At 45.6% G+C, this 16,164-nt stretch overlaps 1 protein-coding gene across 2 annotated transcripts in view; it reads right to left on the reverse strand.

Moving 5' to 3' along the window:
- Window positions 1-16,164, reverse strand: part of LOC143805859 (uncharacterized) — a 47,455-nt gene that overhangs the window by 16,901 nt on the left and 14,390 nt on the right. Inside the window, exon 1 of one of the 2 annotated variants that reach the window (XM_077285586.1) lies at window positions 13,434-13,865. The exons of the other annotated variant lie outside the window; for it this stretch is intronic. Coding sequence (XP_077141701.1) covers window positions 13,434-13,725 — 292 coding nt within the window. The 5' untranslated portion in view covers window positions 13,726-13,865. Of the gene's footprint in view, window positions 1-13,433; window positions 13,866-16,164 lie in introns of those variants that run through there. 2 annotated transcript variants of the gene reach the window in all.

Raw genomic sequence — 16,164 nt, forward strand, 5'->3', positions numbered from 1 at the left:
AACAACTTTTGGGGTCCAATTTGTCTTGCTACCCTTGGGAAAATAAAAAATTGGGGGTGAAAAGATCATTTTTGTGAAAAAAAATGATTTTTAATTTTTTCGGCTCTACGTTATAAACTTGTGTGAAGCACTTGGGGGTTCAAAGTGTTGACCACATGCCTAGATTAGTTCCTTAGGGGGTCTAGTTTCCAAAATGGGGTCACTTGTGGGGGGTTTCCACTGTTTAGGCACATCAGCGGTTCTCCAAACGCGACATGGTGTCCGATCTCAATTCCAGGGAATTCTATGTTGAAAAAGTCAAATGGTGCTCCTTCCCTTCTGAGCTCTACTGTGCACCCAAACAGAGGTTTACCCCCACATACAGGGTATCGACATACTCAGGACAAATTGCACAACAACTTTTGGGGTCCAATTTGTCTTGCTACCCTTGGGAAAATAAAAAATTGGGGGTGAAAAGATCATTTTTGTGAAAAAAAAATGATTTTTATTTTTTTCGGCTCTACATTATAAACTTGTGTGAAGCACTTGGGGGTTCAAAGTGTTGACCACATGCCTAGATAAGTTCCTTAGGGGGTCTAGTTTCCAAAATGGGGTAACTTGTGGGGGGTTTCCACTGTTTAGGCACATCAGCGGCTCTCCAAACGCGACATGGTGTCCGATCTCAATTCCAGGGAATTCTATGTTGAAAAAGTCAAATGGCGCTCCTTCCCTTCTGAGCTCTGCTGTGCACCCAAACAGTGGTCCCCCCCCCCCCACATATGGGGTATCGGCATTCTCTGGACAAATTGCACAACAAATTATGTGGTTCATTTTCTCTTTTTACACTTGTGAAAATAAAAAAAATTGGTTCTGAAGTAAAATGTTTGTGAAAAAAAGTAAAATGTTCATTTTTTCCTTCCACATTGCTTCAGTTCCTGTGCAGCAACTGAAGGGTTAATAAAGTTCTTGAATGTGGTTTTGCGCACCTTGAGGGGTGCAGTTTTTAGAATGGTGTCACTTTTGGGCATTTTCTGCCATATAGACCCCTCAAACTGACTTCAAATGTAAGGTGGTCCCTAAAAAAAATGGTTTTGTAAATTTTGCTGTAAAAATAAGAAATTGCTGGTCAAATTTTAACCCTTATAACTCCCTAATAAAAAAAAAAATGTTTCCAAAATTGTGCTGATGTAAAGTAGACATATGGGAAATGTTATTTATTGACCATTTTGTGTGACATATCTCTCTGATGTAAGGGCATAAAAATTCAAATTTTGAAAATTGCAAAATTTTCAAAATTTTCGCCATATTTCCATTTTTTTAATAAATAAACGCAAGTAATATCGAATAAATGTTACCACTAACATGAAGTACAAAATGTCATGAAAAAACAATGTCAGAATCAGCAGGATCTGTTGAAGCGTTCCCGAGTTATAGCCTCATAAAGTGACAGTGGTCAGAATTGTAAAAATTGGCTCGGTCATTAAGTACCAAATTGGCTCTGTCACTAAGGGGTTAATCTTGTCCCCACTATTAAAACGTAGGTAAGTGTTTACGTCCACAGATTTAAAATGTGTAGTCGTGAAAACGACCCTCACTATCAATGTGTACCACTAAATCTAAAAATTGGATTGAGGTGTGGGACAGATTTGCTGTGAAGGTGAGGCCCCAGGGGCCCCAAGTTACTAACAAAGTCCAGAGCTTCCAACTCTGTACCTGTCCAAATGATAAAAAGGTTGTCTATAAAACGTCAGTACAGAGCTAGCTTGCCAATAGCCAGATGAGACTGCGCGATGAAGACAGAATCAAACGCCCCCATGGACAAACTTGTACCCATCGCGCAACCTTTCACATGGCGGTAAAAAAAATGCTCAAAAGTGATTTATAGACAGTTTGCAACCCTGAAGATCTCATGTAAAATGGTTTTGCACATGATAATAATGTTCCAATGTTGGGGCTCAGACCATGACGCAAAAATTAACTCCAAAGGTCCAGCAGAAGACAGCCACATTTGGAGCCAATATTGAAATCAATCGCTTAAAGGCGACGTTTCAATGAATTTTAAAAATTTAAACGGAGTACCTCCTCCAATTGCCGCTGCTCCGCTGGATCAGGAACAGTTTGTTTTCTTCTTCTGTGATCTACTGTTCCAAAGTTATAAGCCACAGAAATAAAGAAGCAAAATTTCCATTCAAGAAACTGGGGGCGTTTACCACAGAACTTCTCTGTGGGTGCGGCCGTGATCTGATTGGCCAATGTAAAAGGAGAAAAAACACACGCCCACAGAGAAGTTGTTTAGTGTACGCCCAGTTAGTTAAAGAGAACACTTGCACCGTTTTTACCAGGGAGGCATAACTTTGAAATCGAGGGGCACAGAAGAAAAAGAAAAACTGTTCCAGAATCAGTGGAGTGCTGACAACTGAAGGAGGTAATCTGTTTAAAAAAAAAATTTAAAAATCCAGTGAAAGGTTCTCTTTACAGGGGATTTTCCACCCAATTTTCAAACTGGAATTATTAAAAAATAGAGAGCGCTACTTACGACTCCGAACCCCCATTTGCTTCTATAGTTTATGCCAGAACTAGAAGTAATGGCATCCCATCTATCGCTCACCTGACCCTTCACCCAAACAGTGGCCTCAATCAAGTGACTGAATTGACAGGAAGTCATCATTGCTGGTCCCAGCAGGGACCACCAGAATGGAGGGAGTTCCAATGAGTAAGTAACACTTCTTTCTTTTTTTAACTATGGCTTTTCTCGGTTTAAAAAAAGGAGTTGAAATCCCAACCACTTTAGTATTAGGGTCTGTTTCTTACTAGGTGGTTTACAAATTAAGAGCCTTATAATTATACATAATAGGAGATATCCCCACAAATGGGGATAACTAATTGATCATTGGGGGTCGACCCCTCGGTATAGAATGGAGCAACAGGTTGAAAGTCCACGGCGCTAGGCAGCCCTATAGGGACTGAGGTCGGGCATGCACACTGCTGCTCCATATTAATAGGGATAAATATTCCCTTTTCTGCCGATCGATGTGGGTCCCAACAGTCGGACCCCCCTGATCAGTAAGTTATGACCTATCCTATGTATAGGTGAGGTGATAACTTTGTTTCACTGGTAAACCCATTCAATTTGACATTGTTGGGGCAGTGAGGCTGAAGCACTGTGGTCTGTATTCTATAGGGGTCCCCCACCTAAGCAATGGGGGTCTCCCACCTGAGCTACATTTGGCAATAATTTTCTGAAATTGAAATAGCGATCATCCTGCCATAATGTAACAATGAAGAAACATGACAGAAAGGAGAGACAGAATGTAAAAATACATCTGATAAATCTAAAATTATGGAAAGGGATGGGAGGTTTCCATTTTAATATGTAATCCTGAGCACATGACAGTGGATCCCTCGCATCATATTGGATTGTATATATATATATATATATATATATATATATATATATATATACACAGTATATATACAGCTGGGCGCGACCAATCAGCGACAGGGACAGTCCAGCCGCGAATTGGCCCCTCCCTACTCCCCTCCAGTCAGTGCCCCCTCCATACTCCCCTCCAGTCAGCGCCCTCATAGTGTTTTAGCAGTCTGTTAAACGGACTGCATTACACCGCGGCATAACGTGGTGTAACGCAGTCCGTTAACGCTGCCATTAACCCTGTAAGTGTGACCAACTTTTTACTATTGATGCTGCCTATGCAGCATCAATAGTAAAAACATATAATGTTAAAAATAATTAAAAAAAAATAAAAAATTATATTCTCACCTTCCGGCATCTGCGGCAGCCTTTCCCGCTCCTCGCAACACTCCGGTCCCAAGAATGCATTGCGGCAATGACCCCAGATGATGTAGCGGTCTCGCGAGACCGCTACATCATCACGGGTTATTGCTGCAAGGCATTACTGGGAACGGAGCGTCACGAGGAGCATCGCTAAACGCCTGGGCTGGATTCGGGGGCCGCCGGAAGGTGAGTATATAACTATTTTTTATTTTAATTATTTTCTTAACAGGGATATGGTGCCCACATTGCTATATACTACGTGGGCTGTGTTATATACTATGTGGGCTGTGTTATATACTGCGTGGGCTGTGTTATATACTACGTTGCTGTGCTATATACTACGTATGCTGTGCTATATACTACGTGGCTGTGCTATATACTACGTGGCTGTGTTATATACTATGTGGGCTGTGTTATATACTGGGTGGGCTGTGCAATATACTTCGTGGGCTGTGCTATATACTACGTGGACTGTGTTATATGCTGCGTGGGCTGTGTTATATACTGCGTGGGCTGTGCTATATACTATGTGGGCTGTTGTTATGACCCCAATGGCGAGGGTCTCAGAGATATCAGCAAGTCTGCGAAGTACAAAAATCCAGCTCATAGGGCAGTGGTAACTGGGTTGACCATATATCTACTCCTAACGCCAACACTAGAAGTAGCCGGGGAACATGCCTACGTTGGTCGCTAGATGTCTCGCGCCAGCCGGAGGACTAACTACCCCTAGAAGAGGAAAACAAAGACCTCTCTTGCCTCCAGAGAATAGACCCCAAAAGTTGGATACAAGCCCCCCACAAATAATAACGGTGAGGTAAGAGGAAATTACAAACACAGAGATGAACTAGGTTTAGCAAAGAGAGGCCCACTCACTAATAGCAGAATGTAGTAAGATAACTTATATGGTCAACAAAAACCCTAACACAAATCCACACTGGAGATTCAAGAACCCCCGAACCGTCTAACGGCCCGGGGGGAGAACTCCAGCCTCCCTAGAGCTTCCAGCAAGGATAGGATACAGATTATGTACAAGCTGGACAAAAATGCAAACAAAAACAATAGCAAAAAACAAGAAAGCAGACTTAGCTTAATCAAGCAGGAACCAGGATCAGTAGACAAGAGCACTACAGATTAGCTCTGATATCAACGTTGCCAGGCATAGAACTGAAGGTCCAGGGAGCTAATATAGCAACACCCCTGACCTAACGACCCAGGTGAGCATACAAGGGATGATAGACATACCCAGTGTAAAAACACTAGTAGCCACTAGAGGGAGCCAAAAGGTAAATTCACAACAGTACCCCCCCCTTAGTGAGGGGTCACCGAACCCTCACCAAGACCACCAGGGCGATCAGGATGAGCGGCGTGAAAGGCGCGAACTAAATCGGCCGCATGCACATCAGAGGCGACCACCCAGGAATTATCCTCCTGACCATAGCCCTTCCACTTGACCAGGTACTGAAGCCTCCGCCTGGAGAGACGAGAATCTAAGATCTTCTCCACCACGTACTCCAACTCGCCCTCAACCAACACCGGAGCAGGAGGCTCAGCAGAAGGAACCACAGGCACAACGTACCGCCGCAACAAGGACCTATGAAATACGTTGTGAATGGCAAACGACACCGGAAGATCCAGGCGAAAGGATACAGGATTAAGGATCTCCAATATCTTGTAAGGACCAATGAATCGAGGCTTAAATTTGGGAGAGGAGACCTTCATAGGAACAAATCGAGAAGACAGCCATACCAAATCCCCAACACGAAGTCGGGGACCCACACCGCGGCGGCGATTGGCAAAACGCTGAGCCTTCTCCTGTGACAACTTCAAGTTGTCCACCACATGATTCCAGATCCGCTGCAACCTATCCACCACAGAATCCACTCCAGGACAGTCAGAAGGCTCCACATGTCCCGAGGAAAAACGAGGATGGAAACCGGAGTTGCAGAAAAATGGCGAAACCAAGGTGGCAGAACTAGCCCGATTATTAAGGGCAAATTCAGCCAACGGCAAGAAGGTCACCCAATCATCCTGATCAGAAGAGGCAATACACCTCAGCCTCGTCCTGGCCCTGAGACATAGCCAGCAAGGCTTTCTCTGCCTGAATCTCAAGATTGGGTTCCTCATAAAGCAAACCGAGCGCCAGAAAAAACGCATCAATATCAGCCAATGCCGGATCTCCTGGCGCCAGCGAGAAAGCCCAATCCTGAGGGTCGCCCCGTAAAAAAGAAATAACAATTTTCACTTGCTGAGCGGAGTCTCCAGAGGAACAGGGTCTCAGGGACAAAAACAATTTACAATTATTCCTGAAATTTCTAAACTTAAATCGGTCTCCGGAAAACAGTTCAGGAATCGGTATCTTAGGTTCTGACATAGGATTTCTGGTAACATAATCTTGTATGCCCTGCACACGAGCAGCAAGCTGGTCCACACTTGTAATCAAGGTCTGGACATTCATGTCTGCAGCAATCACAAGCCACTCAGAGATAAAGGGGAAAAGAAAAAAAAATGAGAAAGAGAAAAAAAAACTCAGAACTTTCTTTCTTATAATCCCGCTTCTGCAATGCATTTAACATTTAATACCGGCCTGGCAAACTGTTATGACCCCAATGGCGAGGGTCTCAGAGATATCAGCAAGTCTGCGAAGTACAAAAATCCAGCTCATAGGGCAGTGGTAACTGGGTTGACCATATATCTACTCCTAACGCCAACACTAGAAGTAGCCGGGGAACATGCCTACGTTGGTCGCTAGATGTCTCGCGCCAGCCGGAGGACTAACTACCCCTAGAAGAGGAAAACAAAGACCTCTCTTGCCTCCAGAGAATAGACCCCAAAAGTTGGATACAAGCCCCCCACAAATAATAACGGTGAGGTAAGAGGAAATGACAAACACAGAGATGAACTAGGTTTAGCAAAGAGAGGCCCACTCACTAATAGCAGAATGTAGTAAGATAACTTATATGGTCAACAAAAACCCTAACACAAATCCACACTGGAGATTCAAGAACCCCCGAACCGTCTAACGGCCCGGGGGGAGAACTCCAGCCTCCCTAGAGCTTCCAGCAAGGATAGGATACAGATTATGTACAAGCTGGACAAAAATGCAAACAAAAACAATAGCAAAAAACAAGAAAGCAGACTTAGCTTAATCAAGCAGGAACCAGGATCAGTAGACAAGAGCACTACAGATTAGCTCTGATATCAACGTTGCCAGGCATAGAACTGAAGGTCCAGGGAGCTAATATAGCAACACCCCTGACCTAACGACCCAGGTGAGCATACAAGGGATGATAGACATACCCAGTGTAAAAACACTAGTAGCCACTAGAGGGAGCCAAAAGGTAAATTCACAACAGTACCCCCCCCTTAGTGAGGGGTCACCGAACCCTCACCAAGACCACCAGGGCGATCAGGATGAGCGGCGTGAAAGGCGCGAACTAAATCGGCCGCATGCACATCAGAGGCGACCACCCAGGAATTATCCTCCTGACCATAGCCCTTCCACTTGACCAGGTACTGAAGCCTCCGCCTGGAGAGACGAGAATCTAAGATCTTCTCCACCACGTACTCCAACTCGCCCTCAACCAACACCGGAGCAGGAGGCTCAGCAGAAGGAACCACAGGCACAACGTACCGCCGCAACAAGGACCTATGAAATACGTTGTGAATGGCAAACGACACCGGAAGATCCAGGCGAAAGGATACAGGATTAAGGATCTCCAATATCTTGTAAGGACCAATGAATCGAGGCTTAAATTTGGGAGAGGAGACCTTCATAGGAACAAATCGAGAAGACAGCCATACCAAATCCCCAACACGAAGTCGGGGACCCACACCGCGGCGGCGATTGGCAAAACGCTGAGCCTTCTCCTGTGACAACTTCAAGTTGTCCACCACATGATTCCAGATCCGCTGCAACCTATCCACCACAGAATCCACTCCAGGACAGTCAGAAGGCTCCACATGTCCCGAGGAAAAACGAGGATGGAAACCGGAGTTGCAGAAAAATGGCGAAACCAAGGTGGCAGAACTAGCCCGATTATTAAGGGCAAATTCAGCCAACGGCAAGAAGGTCACCCAATCATCCTGATCAGAAGAGGCAATACACCTCAGCCTCGTCCTGGCCCTGAGACATAGCCAGCAAGGCTTTCTCTGCCTGAATCTCAAGATTGGGTTCCTCATAAAGCAAACCGAGCGCCAGAAAAAACGCATCAATATCAGCCAATGCCGGATCTCCTGGCGCCAGCGAGAAAGCCCAATCCTGAGGGTCGCCCCGTAAAAAAGAAATAACAATTTTCACTTGCTGAGCGGAGTCTCCAGAGGAACAGGGTCTCAGGGACAAAAACAATTTACAATTATTCCTGAAATTTCTAAACTTAAATCGGTCTCCGGAAAACAGTTCAGGAATCGGTATCTTAGGTTCTGACATAGGATTTCTGGTAACATAATCTTGTATGCCCTGCACACGAGCAGCAAGCTGGTCCACACTTGTAATCAAGGTCTGGACATTCATGTCTGCAGCAATCACAAGCCACTCAGAGATAAAGGGGAAAAGAAAAAAAAATGAGAAAGAGAAAAAAAAACTCAGAACTTTCTTTCTTATAATCCCGCTTCTGCAATGCATTTAACATTTAATACCGGCCTGGCAAACTGTTATGACCCCAATGGCGAGGGTCTCAGAGATATCAGCAAGTCTGCGAAGTACAAAAATCCAGCTCATAGGGCAGTGGTAACTGGGTTGACCATATATCTACTCCTAACGCCAACACTAGAAGTAGCCGGGGAACATGCCTACGTTGGTCGCTAGATGTCTCGCGCCAGCCGGAGGACTAACTACCCCTAGAAGAGGAAAACAAAGACCTCTCTTGCCTCCAGAGAATAGACCCCAAAAGTTGGATACAAGCCCCCCACAAATAATAACGGTGAGGTAAGAGGAAATGACAAACACAGAGATGAACTAGGTTTAGCAAAGAGAGGCCCACTCACTAATAGCAGAATGTAGTAAGATAACTTATATGGTCAACAAAAACCCTAACACAAATCCACACTGGAGATTCAAGAACCCCCGAACCGTCTAACGGCCCGGGGGGAGAACTCCAGCCTCCCTAGAGCTTCCAGCAAGGATAGGATACAGATTATGTACAAGCTGGACAAAAATGCAAACAAAAACAATAGCAAAAAACAAGAAAGCAGACTTAGCTTAATCAAGCAGGAACCAGGATCAGTAGACAAGAGCACTACAGATTAGCTCTGATATCAACGTTGCCAGGCATAGAACTGAAGGTCCAGGGAGCTAATATAGCAACACCCCTGACCTAACGACCCAGGTGAGCATACAAGGGATGATAGACATACCCAGTGTAAAAACACTAGTAGCCACTAGAGGGAGCCAAAAGGTAAATTCACAACAGGCTGTGCTATATACTATGTGGGCTGTGTTATATACTGCGTGGGCTGTGCTATATACTACGTGGCTGTGCAATATACTACGTGGCTGTGCAATATACTACGTGGCTGTACAATATACTACGTGGCTGTACAATATACTACGTGGCTGTGCTATATACTACGTGGCTGTGCAATATACTACATGGCTGTGCAATATACTATGTGGGCTGTGCTATATACTATGTGGGCTGTGTTATATACTGCGTGGGCTGTGCTATATACTACGTGGCTGTGCAATATACTACGTGGCTGTGCAATATACTACGTGGCTGTACAATATACTACGTGGCTGTACAATATACTACGTGGCTGTGCTATATACTACGTGGCTGTGCAATATACTACATGGCTGTGCAATATACTATGTGGGCTGTGCTATATACTATGTGGCTGTGCTATATACTACGTGGCTGTGTTATATACTACGTAGCTGTGCTATATACTACGTGGCTGTGCTATATACTACGTGGCTGTGCTATATACTACGTGGGCTGTGTTATATGCGAATTGGCATGGGATTTGAACCACGCTTCGCTAATTGGTCGTGCCTGGCCGGCCGAATCCTGTGTATTCATTGCATTATTCTGAAATCTTCATAAATAAACTACATACATATTCTAGAATCGGGCCACCATCTAGTGTGTGTGTGTATATATATATATATATATATATATATATATATATATATATATATATATATATATACACATCTATATATATATATACACTACTGAAAAAAATAAAGGGAACACTAAAATACCACATCCTAGATATCTCTGAATGAAATATTCCAGTTGCAATTTTATATTCATTGCATAGTGGAATGTGTTCAGAACAATAAAACATAACAACAATCAATGTAAATCAAAATGAATATCCCATGGAGGTCTGGATTTGGAATGATTCTCAAAACCAAAGTGGAAAATCAAATTACAGGCTGATCCAACTTCAGTGGAAATGCCTCATGACAAGGAAAAGATGCTCAGTATTGTGTGTGGCCTCCACGTGCCTGTATGACCTCCCTAGTGTACAACGTCTGGGCATGCTCCTGATGAGGTGGCGGAAGGTCTCCTGAGGGATCGCCTTCCAGACCTGGACTAAAGCATCCGCCAAGTCCTGGACAGTCTGTGGTGCAACGTGACGTTGGTGGATGGAGCGAGACACGATGTCCCAGATGTGCTCAATCGGATTCAGGTCTGGGGAACGGGCGGGCCAGATCATAGCTTCAATGCCTTTATCTTGCAGGAACTGATGACACACTCCAGCCACATGAGGTCTGGCATTGTCCTGCATTAGGAGGAACCCAGGGCCAACCGCACCAGCTTATGGTCTCACAAGGGGTCTGAGGATCTCATCTCGGTACCTAATGGCAGTCAGGCTACCTCTGGTGAGCACATGGAGGGCTGTGCGGCCCTCCAAAGAAATGCCACCCCACACCATTACTGACCCACTGCCAAACCGATGATGCTGAAGGATGTTGCAGGAAGCAGATCGCTCTCCACGGCGTTTCCAGACTCTGTCACATCTGTCACATGTGCTCAGTGTGAACCTGCTTTCATCTGTGAAGGGCGCCAGTCGTGAATTTGCCAATCCTGGTGTTCTGTGGCAAATGCCAAGCGTCCTGCACGGTGTTTGGCTGTGAGCACAACCCCCATCTGTGGACATCAGGCACTCAGACCATCCTCATGGAGTCGGTTTCAAACCGTTTGTGTAGACACATGCACATTTGTGGCCTGCTGGAGGTCATTCTGCAAGGTTCTGGCAGTGCTCCTCCTGTTCCTCCTTGCACAAAGGCGGAGATAGCAGTCCTGCTACTGGATTGTTGCCCTCCTACGGCCCCTCCACGTCTCTGGACAGTACTCTGACAGACACAGCAAACCTTCTTGCCACAGCTCGCATTGATGTGCCATCCTGGATGAGCTGCACTACCTGAGCCACTTGTGTGGGTTGTAGAGTCCGTCTCATGCAACCACGAGTGTGAAAGAACAACCAACATTCAAAAGTGACCAAAACATCAGCCAGAAAGCATTGGTATTGAGATGTGGTCTGTGGTCCCCACCTGCAGAACCACTCCTTTTATTGAGTGTGTCTTGATAATTTCCAATAATTTCCATCTGTTGTCTATTCCATTTGCACAACAGCATGTGAAATTGATTGTCAAACAGTGTTGCTTCCTAAGTGGACAGTTTGATTTCAGAGAAGTTTGATTTACTTGGAGTTATTTTCTGTTTTTTAAGTGTTCCCTTTATTTTTTGAGCAGTGTATATATACAGTGGGGAGAATAAGTATTTGAAACACTGATGATTTGGCAAGTTTTCCCACCAACAAAAAATGGAGAGGTCTGTAATATTTATCGTAGGTACACTTTACCTGTGAGAGACAGAATCTTAAAATAAATCCAGAAAATCACATTGTATGATTTTTACATAATTAATTTGCATTTTTTTTTACATGCAATAAGTAATTGATACAATAGAAAAGCAGAACTTATTATTTGGAACAGAAACCTTTGTTTGCAGTTACAGAGGTCAGACATTTATTGTAGTTCTTGACCAAGTCTGCACATACTGCAGCAGGGATTTTGGCCCCCTCCTACATACAGATCTTCTCCAGATCTTTCAGGTTTCGGAGCTGTCGCTCGGAAACATTGAGTTTCAGCTCCCTCCAAAGATTTTCAATTGGGTTCAGGTCTGGAGACTGTCTAGGTCACTGCATGACCTTTGAAATGCTTCTTATGGAGCCACTCCTTAGTTGCCCTGGCTGTGTGTTTCAGGTCATTGTCATGCAGGAATACCCAGCCACGACCCATCTTCAATGCACTTACTGAGGGAAGGAGGTTGTTGGCCAAAATTTCACAATACTTAACCCCATCCATCCTCCTGTCAATACGGTGCAGTTGTTCTGTCCTCTTTGCAAAAAAGCACCCCCAAAGTATGATGTTTCCCCCACCATGCTTCATGGTTGGGATGGTGTTCTTGGGGTTGTACTCATTCTACTTCTTCCTCCAATCACGGTGAGTGGAGATGATACCAAAAAGTTCTATTTTGGTCTCATCTGACCACATGATCTTCTCCCAAGCCTCTTCTGGATCATCCATATGGTCATTGGCGAACTTCAGACTGGCCTGGATATGTGCTGGTGTGAGTAGGGGACCTTGTGTGCTCTGCAGGATTTCAATCCATAACGGCATAGTGTGTTACTAACAGTAATGTTTGAGACTGTGGTCCCAGTTCTCTTCAGGTCATTGACCAGTTCATTCCGTGTAGCCGTGTAGCTCTGGGTTGATTATGACCTTTCTCAGAATCATTCTTACCCCACGAGCCATGAAGCCCCATACCAAGGAAGATTGACAGTCATCTTGTGTTTCTTCCATTTTCTAATAATTGCGCCAACAGTTACCTTCTCACCAAGCTGCTTGCCTATTGTCCTATAGCCCATCCCAGCCTTGTGCAGGTCTACAATTTTGTCCCTGGTGTCCTTAGACGGCTCTTTGGTCTTGGCCATGGTGGAGAGGTTGGAGTGTGATTGATTGTGTGGACAGGTGTCTTTTATACAGGTAACGAGTTCATACAGGTGCAATTAATACAGGTAATGAGTGCAGAGAAGGAGGGATTCTTAAAGAAAAACTGACAGGTCTGTGAGAGCCAGAATTCCTGCTGGCTGTAGGTGAATAAATACTTATTTCATGCAATAAAATGCAATTCAATGATATAAAAATCATACAATGTGATTTTCTGCTTTTTTTTGTTTTTAGATTCTGTCTCTCACAGTTGAAGTGTACCTACAATATAAATTACAGACCTCTCCATTCTTTGTAGTTGGGAAAATTTGCAAAATCGGCAGTGTATCCTATACTTATTTTCCCCACTGTGTGTATATATATATATATATATATATATATATATATATATATATATATATATATATATACAGTGCATCCATGCACATATAGGCTGTCATGTGGTTTGAGTCCGAACACCAGGATCTCAGTGTATACGTTAGCGGGGGAGGGGATTATAGGGCGTCCTGCAGGGTCGCGGCCACTAATCCCAGATTACTGAATACTTCAAGTGATTTATGCTCATGTATTGATATCGGCATCTATGTAGAAGACATACAATGAATTTGACTGCCCAGGTCTATTATACAGTTACATGGAGACATTGCAGTGCCCGTCAGCTGTGATAACACACAATACACACACACTGGTTCTTACCCTCAGGCCGACATCGATGCAGACCACCCTTGTGGTACCACTCGTTCCCATCTTCCCCCTCCGGCCCTTGAAATTCTCCCCAAAGGACGGGGGACCCCTCCGTTCTTGTCCAATCCGCCTCTACTCCCTCATCCTTCTCTTCGATCGTGTCTCTCGTTCCCAACGGAGACCCCGCCGTGGCGTGTACAATCCCTGCTTCGACTTGATGCTGAGCAGAGGATGCCATGGCGCATCTGATCGATGTGTTCGTTTTTTTGTGCAGGGTCCTATGTGACCCCCAAAACGTCCTCATTCGCCCTAGTTTAAGCCGGTGTTATTAGCAGCGAGCAGCGCGGCTCACACTGTATTCAGCGTTCTCCCCCTCCCTCCATTTTCTGCGCTCCCCCTGCCGCTCTCTCTCTTCGCCTCTCTGAGGAGAAAAGCTGTTTTCTCACATTCTTACAAAAGCAGCACTGCCACCTAGCAACCCAGCCAATTACCATGATTATCTCCCAGGCAGGAGCGGCACTACTGTATGTACAGCAGGGTATTGTCTCTCTGCGGACGCCTAGCCCGGGTGGACACTGTTAGGTTCCATTTTTTATGCTTTGATTCCCTGTAATAATTTATAGCAGGGTTTATTCTTTATTTTTGCACTTTGCACTGCGTATAGTTTGAGATCTCTATATAAGAGCTCATGTGCATGACGCCGAGGCCTGATATAGAGGCGCACGGCGTGCCTACGGGCTGATCCTATGGACCCATGGACAAAGGAAATATGGCTACATAGCAAAGCTCAAAATGACCCCCTCCATTATGGGTTGCGCTTCCTTCTCCATGCCCTTAGGCCAGCTCTTCACACCCGGGATGGCTAATAACATACAGGGGGGAAACGAATGGAGAGGTCTTTAAATGTTATCGTAGGTACACTTCACCTGTGAGAGACAGAATTTAAAAAAAAAAATGCAGAAAATCACATTGTATGATTCTAACATAATTAAATTGTATTTTATTGCATGAAATAAATATTTGATCACTGACCAACCAGCAAGAATTCTGGCTCTCACAGGCAGTGGCGTTTCCAGGGGGGCAGCCGGGGCATATGCCCCCAGCGCGGCCAACAGGGGGGCACCAGCAGGCCTCCTGATGCGGCGGTCCAAGGAGGAGGCTCCCCGTCGGCGGCATTCTGCCACCCCCACACCAAGATTCTCCCGTTCTCTGAGCCGGCTGTCAAATTGACAGCCGGCTCAGAGAAAGTGCTGCGCGTCGGTTCCCAAGGATGTACTAGCATCTTTAGACGCTAGTACCCTTGATCTAAGCCCTGACCACCGCCGACACTTCCGCATCAGGTCACATGATCACGCTGCTGACATCACTCACCGGTTCTTCAGAGGCGAAGATCCAGGGCACAGGCAGCGTTGCGGTTGGTGGTAAGTGCTCCAACTCCAGACGGCGGGGTAATGGAGCTGAAGACACTGAAGATTAATGGTGGAAATTTAAGGGGGCTAGGAAGGGATGGTTGGGGTCGGGGACGCTATATGGCTGCAGACACAAGGATAGGGAGGGAGCAGGGGGAGTAAATTGACAGTGTGTGAGGACTGAAGCAAGGCCAGGGGGCTGGATATGGGGGCAGAAATGTGAGGACATTATGGGGCACAAATCAGGATATTATGGGGCAGAAATCAGGACATTAGGGAGGCAGAAATCAGGACATTATGTGTGGGGTGAGATTTGGAGTGGAGATGGGGGATTTAATGTATGGGGGAGATTTGAGGACACAAAATGAAGAGCAAAGGGGGAGATGGGCATGTATGAGGAAACAGTATGGGAGAATGGGGGGTATGTATGAGGAAACAGTACAGGGGAATGGGGGGTATGTATGAGGAAACAGTACAGGGGAATGGGGGGTATGTATGAGGAAACAGTAAGGGGGAATGGGGGGCATGTATGAGGAAACAGTACAGGGGAATGGGGGGTATGTATGAGGAAACAGTACGGGGGAATGGGGGCATATATGAGGAAACAGTACGGGGGAATCGGGGCATGTATGAGGAAACAGTACGGGGGAATGGGGGGCATGTATGAGGAAACAGTACGGGGGAATGGGGGGTATGTATGAGGAAACAGTACGGGGGAATGGGGGGCATGTATGATGAAACAGTACGGGGGAATGGGGGCATGTATGAGGAAACAGTACGGGGGAATGGGGGGCATGTATGAGGAAACAGTACAGGCGAATGGGGGGTATGTATGAGGAAACAGTAAGGGGGAATGGGGGCATGTATGAGGAAACAGTACAGGGGAATGGGGGGTATGTATGAGGAAACAGTACGGGGGAATGGGGGCATATATGAGGAAACAGTACGGGGGAATCGGGGCATGTATGAGGAAACAGTACGGGGGAATGGGGGGCATGTATGAGGAAACAGTACGGGGGAATGGGGGGTATGTATGAGGAAACAGTACGGGGGAATGGGGGGCATGTATGATGAAACAGTACGGGGGAATGGGGGCATGTATGAGGAAACAGTACGGGGGAATGGGGGGCATGTATGAGGAAACAGTACGGGGGAATGGGGGGTATGTATGAGGAAACAGTACAGGGGAATGGAGGGCATGTATGAGGAAACAGTACGGGGGAATGGGGGCATGTATGAGGAAACAGTACGGGGGAATGGGGGGTATGTATGAGGAAACAGTACGGGGGAATGGGGGGTATGTATGAGGAAACAGTACGGGGGAATGGGGGGCA

This window comes from Ranitomeya variabilis, chromosome 2 (assembly GCF_051348905.1).
Source record: "Ranitomeya variabilis isolate aRanVar5 chromosome 2, aRanVar5.hap1, whole genome shotgun sequence".
In the NCBI taxonomy this organism is placed as follows: domain Eukaryota; kingdom Metazoa; phylum Chordata; class Amphibia; order Anura; family Dendrobatidae; genus Ranitomeya; species Ranitomeya variabilis.